Source organism: Heloderma suspectum, chromosome 5 (assembly GCF_057233095.1).
Source record: "Heloderma suspectum isolate Gila_16-S chromosome 5, 16-S_ref, whole genome shotgun sequence".
NCBI lineage: Eukaryota > Metazoa > Chordata > Lepidosauria > Squamata > Helodermatidae > Heloderma > Heloderma suspectum.
In genome coordinates, this window is record NC_139462.1 from 130,619,398 (window position 1) to 130,628,593 (window position 9,196).

The 9,196-nt window shown below is 39.5% G+C and overlaps 1 protein-coding gene across 3 annotated transcripts in view; it reads left to right on the plus strand.

The window, feature by feature from the left end:
- The window catches only part of ANKRD17 (ankyrin repeat domain 17), a 140,990-nt gene extending 132,028 nt beyond the window's left edge, over positions 1-8,962 (plus strand). For all 3 annotated transcript variants that reach the window (XM_084857457.1, XM_084857458.1, XM_084857459.1), the window contains 5 exons: positions 1,315-1,512; positions 2,580-2,831; positions 3,280-3,458; positions 5,891-6,055; positions 6,565-8,962. In XM_084857457.1, the coding sequence (XP_084713583.1) occupies positions 1,315-1,512; positions 2,580-2,831; positions 3,280-3,458; positions 5,891-6,055; positions 6,565-6,624 (854 nt within the window). In that variant the 3' untranslated portion in view covers positions 6,625-8,962. The remainder of the gene's footprint in view (positions 1-1,314; positions 1,513-2,579; positions 2,832-3,279; positions 3,459-5,890; positions 6,056-6,564) is intronic.
- Positions 8,963-9,196: the final 234 nt, after the last annotated feature.

The following is a 9,196-nucleotide window of genomic DNA, read 5'->3' on the forward strand; positions in this document are numbered from 1 at the left end:
GCTGAATTACAGGGCAAACTGCTGACCCCACCATGGGAGGGGCTTTCTAGATCCGAGCAGCCCTTTTCGTGGGCAAGAAGCCGTGTGTCACTGGAGCTCCTCAAGCCTTGTACCTTCTAACTCTTGCTCTGCCCCCCCCCCCGCAAGTCAGCCCTTTTAGGTCACACACCTCCCTGGGCAGGGATAGATTTTTGTTTTATTTCTGTAGCTATTTAGGGAGGGGAAGTCTCAGCCAGCTGCCTTTCCCCCAGGGCTGAGTTAGACTAGGCACATTAGGACTTGCCTTCCCCTCTTCTGGCTTCAAATAGGAAACAAACTACAGCTGGCTGCTAAATAATTCTCTCCCCTACACCTGGCTGGAAGCAGAAGCACCACAATTCCAGTATTTACTTTGCTACCTTATTCAACTTTGCCCTCTGATAAGATAAAAACCTCTCAATAGAAGAAAGCTGAGAATGAGATTTTGACTTGGAAATAGTATTTTCTCTTAAAAATATGGAATATTAACTCCATCATATACTGACAAATGGGAAAGAGATTTCAGTGTAAAATTAATGGAAAGGGACATGATCAATGACAATGAAAACTAGTTTAAATGTAGATTGATTTAAAATTAGTACAAAAAGTACAACCCTGTACTCCATGGGAGCGTAAGGACAACGTTCAGTTTATCTGAAAGCAAATGCTCGAGATGTAATAAGAGCTGATTTTAAATATACTGGGTGTTTGACAGAGAATCTTAGATGGATTAGTAAATTTACAAATATCTTGCTTCCGTTGCTAATTTATTTAAATATATATTAGATGAAGTGAGAATGTAACACAGGGAAAACCTTCGTTAGCCAAAACTGTTTGCTGAACACTGGATGCATGCTCATGCACCTCTGGTATATTTTTAATTTGTGAAGATACAGGCTATGGGCAACATAATGAAGCTCTCTCCTATGATAACATTTCAGGAAGCTGCTGTGTATAATAGACATGTAACCAGACTATCCTAGAAATTTGGGTTTCCCGGTAACACTGAACTGTGTCTAACTGAAGTAATTTTATTTTGTTTAGATTGTGACTGATATATTTTGGTATGTAAGTAGTGAGATTCTTTGGTCATTGTCCTCTTGATGTAAGTAAATATATTGATCTATTAATATACATAAAATGTAAAGAAAACAGAAAAATTCACATGAAGAATCATAGCCATTAGTGCTGAGGAAGCAAACTGTATTCGCAGAAATTTCTTCCTTCTCCACATCTTCTGTTTCATATACCATTGTTTTTCCAGGGAGAACTGATATCTTGCAAATCATTTTATAGGTATTGTCAGTATTGATTCACCGTATGGTTCTGTAACAGCTCCTTCTACACATTTGGGTAACTTTGCCTCAAACCTTTCAAGTGGTCAAGTTTATGCACCAGGAACACCGCTGGGAGGAGCACCGGCAGCTGCGAATTTTAACAGACAGCATTTTTCCCCACTCAATTTATTGCCTCCATGTTCCTCTGCATCAAATGGTGAGTTGTTAACAAAACTAAAAATATTTCTTTTGTTGCTGCAATGTAGCCCTGGGTGTTCCAATCTTATGTTAGATTCCCTGGGCTGGACTCCATAGCTAAGGGCGGGATGGGCCCCTTCTTTGTGGCCCTGCTCTGCTTTGATCGGAGTACTTATTAGTGATCAGTTACTGTGATGCCTGTATTGTGCGCACCAGAGTTTGGTGCAGTATAGCTTAGCAGGGTCTGTGCTATAAAACCCTTAACAGGCCTATCTTCCTTGAAGTGCGGTTTGATTAGTTGGTGCTTTAATCTTATAGTCTTCCATTTTAAGCTTTCTTTTTGTACCTGAACATGAGAAATAAAGGCCATTTGCCTCAGTTTAGAGCTTCATGTGTTCTGTGATACACTTCTCCCTTAGTGGGGAAACACTTGGTGGGAGGAGCATCTGTATACATGTATGTGTACATGTATGAGTGCATGTGTGTGTACACCCACACATGTGCACGCACACACACGTGCACACCCTGCCTGCAAGGGCATTGGTGGATCAGGATGTTTAATGGAGCACTGATTATATTATCATTTGTCACCCTGCCACAAATGCCATTTTGCTATATATTTGGTGAAGTCATATCAACCCTACAGTTCCTTTTGGTTTATTTCTAGATTGCAAATGTGAACAAATGTAACTGCAGTTTTGTTTCTCCAGCATACCACAAAGTGCTCCTGCACTTGTTATATTCTAATCTTTTCTAACAAATTAGAAAGTGTTGAGTTTTGACAAGTGTGATTGTGGATTTGCAATGATATGCTCTGACAAAAAGATCTTTCCAATAGTTTATTCAATTGTATATTCTAGAAAGTCAGTTATAAAAGATTTAAGTGACTGGCTTGATGTCCAAACTGTGTCAAACCTCTGGTAGGTAGAACCTAACCCTATGTGCCATTTAATAATTAAATCATGACATTTCAATAGCCTGCATGACTTCTTATATTCAAAGTCTATACTGAGTGGAACCCTCTTGTTTTGAAACACTAGGACTAATGAACATCTTTAACTTGTTTCAATATTTGTTTTCCTTTAGAGCCACCTGCTCAGCCAGTGTCTGCTGGAGTTAGAGCCCCATCTCCAACCCCTTCGGCTGTTTCCCTGGGGTCAGAAAAGCCCAGCAGTGTGTCTCAGGACAGAAAGGTTCCTGTCCCAATTGGAACAGAGCGTTCTGCACGCATCAGGCAAACTGGAACATCTACGCCGTCAGTTATAGGGAGCAACTTAGCCACTCCAGTGGGTCACAGCGGTATATGGTCTTTTGAAGGGATAGGTGGAAATCAAGGTGGTATGTATTTCCTTGCACACACTTGTCATCTTTCCATACTATGTTAGAGGGGAGCTAACACATAGGATTAGGACAACTTAAATGGCAGATGTGATATTCCTGCCACAAATGATAGTCTTGACTCTTTGCATTGCAGTTTGTTGTTCATTAACTGGATACTTCATTTAAACTTCACTTGATTATTCAGTACAATCCTGCCTTAAGAGCTTAATGTCTTCTTAGTTTTGCCATGAACTATTAATTGCAGTTAAAGTAAACCTTACCTTAAGTGCTACAAGAAAGTCAAGCAAAACTAATCTTGCTCTGTACTACTTGTTTAGATTCTAGATCTTTCTGCCAAGCATTTGGAACACACATGATATGTCTGGCACTAACTGCTCATTCATACAGCTAAATAATTTAGGTAAATGTGTGCTGCTAATGAATATACCCACTTCTTTCTTGCCAGATAAAGTAGATTGGTGTCACAGTGGAATGGGAAACCATGTGATTCACAGGCCAATGTCTGATCCAGGTGTATTCTCGCAACATCAAGCAATGGATAGAGACAGCACAGGAATTGTAACTCCTTCTGGTACATTCCATCAGCACGTTCCTGCAGGATACATGGACTTTCCTAAAGTTGGGGTAATGATCTAGATGTTTTGCTGGGAACTCAAACATAGAAAACGTTTTGATACATATATCCTTTTTAAAGACTACTTCGTATATAAGTTTTGTAGCAGGGCATGCAATATCACTGTGGTTCCCTTCTGGTAGTTTGTGGTGAGATTCATGCTTAAGCCCTTTTATAGTCATGTAGGGTTTCTTTAGTAGAGAGAGTCTACTGACCAATATAAACTCAGCGCTGTTAAGTAGACAGGTATGTTTTGTGTTTACACCAGGGATGATCAGTGTTCCTACTTTTAGGGCCATATGTTGAAATCTTCCATGTTGCTGTGCCCAGGCTGTGGAACTCGTTAACCTAGGAGGCCCATTTGATATCACCCCCGCCCCCAATCTTTTACTGACTTTCAGATGCTAGGTAAAATCTGTTTTGTTTCACTGGGCCTCCAGCATACATTTGAATTGAAAGTTGCCCCCTTTTTCTTTCTGCATCTTCCTTTTTCCTGCCGCTGTGTTATTTTTTACTACTATTGTGGTGTATATTTGCTTAATTATTTTTTTTAGTTTCTAATTGTATGATATTTTGTTAGCTGCCTTAGGGGTTGTTTTTAGTGATGGAAAGGCAGGTGAAAAATACTGTTAAATAAAATGTGGCTATGCCACAAGGAACAGCATCCATCACTGTTAATTCCCCCAGAGCAGCCTTCCCCAACCTGGTGCCCTCCAGATGTTTTGGACTACAATTCCCATCATCCATGAAATAATCCAGAATGTTGAAGCTTGGTTTCACCAGTATCCTGATGACACCCAACTCTTCTCTCTTCTTTCCATCCAAATCCAAGGAAACTGTTCTAATTCAAAATAGGTGGCTGATGTCAGTAATGGATTGGATTAGGGTGAACAAATTGAAGCTTAATCCAGACAAGCCAGAAGTGCTCCCTGTTAGTGGAAAGGCAGATGAGATCAACCTGTGCTGGATGGGATTACACCACCTCTGAAAATTCAGGCTTGGAGTTTGGAGTCAATCCTGAACCTGGGTGCCCAGGTTTCAATGGTGGCCAAAAGTGTGGTTGTGCAGCTGAGGCGAGTGCACCAACTGTGGCCTTTGCTAGAGATGTCTGATCTGCGCACAATCATGCATGCTTTAGTCACATCTCATTTGGACTACTGTAATGCGCTCTTCATGAGGCTGCCTTTGAAAAATGTTCAGAATTTCCACTGGTCCAGAATGCTGCAGCTGGACTGTTGACCAAGGCCAGTTATAGGGAGCACATTACTTGACTCTCTTGTTAAAACCACTTCACTGGCTACTGGTCTGTTTCAGGGCACAACTCAAAGTGCTGGTTATGATCTATAAAACCCTATACAGCTTGGGACCAGTCTACCCGAATGACTGCCTTCTCCCCTATGTGTCTGCCTGGGTTTTAAAATCCTCGGGAGAAGCCCTTATTTCAGTACGCCTGCCTTCAGAGGCACATTTGGTAGCAATGCAAGAGAGGGCCTTCTCGGTGAAGGCTCCAAGGATGTGGATGGAACTCCCTGCCAAGGAAAGCTAGGTTGGCGCACTCTCTGCTCTTCTTCCACCAGCAGGCCAAGACATTCTTATTCAAGCAGGCCTTTGGCATGGAAGCTGGTCTGCTTCGTTGGGTGCTGTTTTTAGTCTGTTGTGTTTTTAATCTATTTGTTTTATTATAGTTTTAATAGAGTTTTATTTTTAAAAGGTTCTTAGTTCCTATGATTGTAAGCTACCTTGAGTGCCATTTTTGGTAAAAAGGTGGGATACAAATCAGATAACTAAATGCTGGCTGAGAATTATGTGAGTTGTAGAGTCCACTGCATCTGAAGGGCACCAGGCTGAGGGAGGCACGCATGTTTTTCCTTGAGAATTCCTCATAGGTCTTTCTGATACTGGTTCTTCTGCCCAAATTAGTGCTTCCAGTCTTTGCTTCTCCTTCTGACCCTGCTCCCAAGTGGACAAATATTTGTGCTATAGTGCTTTGCTACAATACTTGCTGCAATCTTATCTCTGTTGGTCCCAAGATGACTGGAAAGATCTTTACAAAGCTAGGAGTTGAGCAAGTATCAGTTGAATTTGTGGCACAAAGGCCTTTCTTGGTCATGTCTATCAACTGCCCAGAAGCAGCACTTGAATTCCCTGGGAGCCTCATTTTGGCCACTTTTGCTACATATAAAGCAGCAACTTTGCATAACTGACATGTAACATGGAAACTTGTCCTTTGGCACCATTTATTTAGGATGACACAAACTTCTGACAAATGTCTTTAAAAAACATTCTGCAGAGAAGTTGTAACACAAATTTCTCTAGCATCCAGATTAACTGCTGACTTCAGAATACTTGAAATGCGAATTTTTTAAACTTCACAGATTAAATGGCTTCTATTGCTATATGTATCCAAAGTGTGTTCAATAACCTGTTATTTTCCTCTTGATAGGGCATGCCTTTCTCAGTGTATGGGAATGCAATGATTCCTCCTGTTGCACCCATTGCAGATGGTACTGGAGGGCCTATATTCAATGGACCTCATGCTGCTGACCCATCTTGGAACTCACTGATAAAGATGGTTTCAAATTCTACAGAGAATAATGGCCCTCAGACGGTAAGTCTAGGTGCCTTGTTGCTTTAAACATGTTTGATGTACTGATGAATTTCCAATTAGATCATTACTATTAAAAAGGGGTACTTGAACTTTCTGGATGTCTTACGTATGCCCTAGCCATATCATTTGTTTGCCCAGTACCTAATAATTTGAGACATACAGCTTGCATTTGAAATATGGATCCAGACAGTACAGAATTGTATTGTGCAAGCCAGTGTGGTGTAGTGGTTGAAGTATTGGACTGGGACTCAGGAGACCCAGGTTCTAGCCCCCACTCACCCATGAAGCTCACTGGGTGACTTTGTGCCAGTCACTAACTCTCAGCCTAACCCACCTCACAGTAGGTTGTCATGAAGATAAAATGGGGAGGAGGAGGATCATGTACACCATCTTGGGCTCCTTTGAGGAAAGGCAGGATATAAATGTAACAAATAAATGAATAGTTTATTAATACCTATTTGAAACAGCAAGTTCTGCATAGCTTAAAACTTTTTGCTCTTCTCTCTCAGGTATGGACTGGAACATGGACACCTCATATGAACAGTGTGCATATGAACCAGCTTGGCTGAGTGGGGATCACTTTTGATAGCTTGGAGATTTTCTTTTGGCTTAGAGGAGAATACAAATGGCAGAACCAGTTTTCCTCAGCTCCGAGATCATTCTTCGGTTGTGTTGGACTGAAGTGTGTAGGCTTTCGCAGAAGAACGTACTAACTGACCCTTTTCTGTGAACATTGTGACTGCCCATTCCCTACCATCATATGGTTCAACTTATCCTCTCTTAGTTTCATTTTCTTTTCCCTTTGATTATTATTAATTTTTGAACATAACTTTCTGTTGAAGCTGTTCTTTGGCTGGTTGGTTTTTAGTACTGTAAGCTGCTTCTGGGCATACACAGAAATTTAGCAAAATTATGTAAACTTGATCCTGAAGTTTTAGAATGACAGATAAATGTACAATTGTTTACATAACAGAAATGGCTAAGCAGAAAGTAAATCTTTTCAGTATGTCAGTATAGAGGCTCTACTTTATGTAGACTTTAATGTGACAGATGTACCTTCATATACAGCAGTCTGGATGTTTCCTTCATACATTAAACTATTAATAAGCATAACTCTTTTTCTACTCGTGTAATTTTAAATACAGCATAAAATGGGCATTATTTGTGGGTTCTCCCCACAGCTTTATGCTATGGAATTTGACATATGTTCATTACTATTTAATTTACTTTTGTAACAGGAATATGAAGTCAATGAACTAGTTCCCCATCTCCTTTACAAAAGTTGAACATAAAACATAAACACAAACCTCTAATCTCCACAACATTTAGGCTCTTCAAAAGCTATTTCTTTTCCTTTTGATACCGTCAGTAAATGTCACTGTTCTTTAAGGGATTTAGCAGTTCTGCAGAGATCTTACTAACAAAGGTAGGTTAATAAAGTCTGGTGAGTTATGTCCCACAGTGAGTTTCAGCATAGCAATCTGTGGCTTTCAATTCTGTCACGTGCATTTGTTACCATATGTTTTACCATCAACTATACTGAACTGAGCATGTCCAGCATCATCATTTCCTAAGAACTACACTAACAGAAATGTCCCAAAACAAAGCATTATTCAGAAGACATTGGCGTTTCATGCCAGGAAATAATTGGTTCTGAAATAAAATTTGCTGTGTTGATTTGCAAGATTCCAATCCAGGATATATAATGTGGTCATCTTTGATCACTTTCATCACCTAGAAAGTCAGCTGGAATGAAATATCAGCATTCTGATTAGGAAAGAAACCGTTTAGCTCTAGAGCAGATTTTAGAAGCACCTGTGCCAGCTGATGATGCCTAATTATCTTTAAGACCCTACTTGTAACTGATATATCTGTGAATGTTCGATACGTATTTTTAAATTTTATAAGCTGATCTATTACTCCTGTTTAGTACTGCATGTTAGGATACAAACAGTCCATTGTCTCTTTCCTTTGCTAGTTGGAAAAAAGTGAACTGAAAGTCTGTTTAATGTTACAGTAGCACTCTTATTAGCCCTTTCTCATGGGGCGTTACAGTGCAATCATCTACATATCTATTCAGAAGTAAGACCCATGGAGTTCAATTGAGCTATCTCCCTAGTTATAGGATGGCAGCCTCTGTGGATCAACATAAGACTTAGTTGAATAAAAATCTCAGATTACTAGACCAGCTCAGTTTCTCAACTACAGAACTGGAGCTCTAACATGCTGTTTCATATATAAAGCCAGCAAGAAAAATGGTTTTCCCAAAGAAACCTGCAGCCTTGTAAATACAACTTTAGAGATGTTGAAAGGCTTGTGAATAAATAAATACCAGTTCATCTGTGTACATGCCACTATTGGTGCTCTTAAAATAAAAATTACCTTTCCATTGTCACTTACTACTCCTACTGAAATGTTTGAAATTGGTTGAAGCAAAATTAATGCCTAACCAAACTGCTGTTGGAAAGGAGAAAAACAAATCAAGTTTTCAGCACTTTAATGGGTGAATGCCATTCAAGTATTTTATATAATGTTCCCCACTTCCTTTAGCTGATGCGTCTCCACATTTAACTGGGATTATTTTTGCCTCCTTGAAATAATCCTTCAGCATAGATGCTGCTTACTATTTATTACAACAAAATATATTGTCAGGTTCAGCTGAGCTAAGTTTCTTAGGATGTGGTTTCTTATTAAAGCTATCTGTATTTTGTTGACTTGAAAGCAAAACTGTTGACAGGAGAACAGGATGAAATACCCCATGTCTTGTTTATGGAATAAGGCTTGTTAAATTAAATATTGGGGTGGGGGGTGCTAGAAGTCTGTATGAGGAGCATTTTTGGAACACCTTTTATATTTCAAATGTAATGTACTTGACCAATAAAGACAAAGAACGTGTTCTTTTTGAGACCTTCTAGGTCTTCTCTATTTTTTTTTTAAAAAACATTATAACTACTTGGAAAATAGGCAGATTTTTTTTCTTTTGATTTAGAGAATGACCTCACCCCTTAAATCCCAGAATTCTTAATGTGGTAGAACTTGCTAGCAAGCCTATTCCATTCTTTGCAATTTCACACAAACATTGAATGGAAGCATATAGGTTTATCTGAAGTCCTCCCCTGATACTTTAAAATACTATCGTAC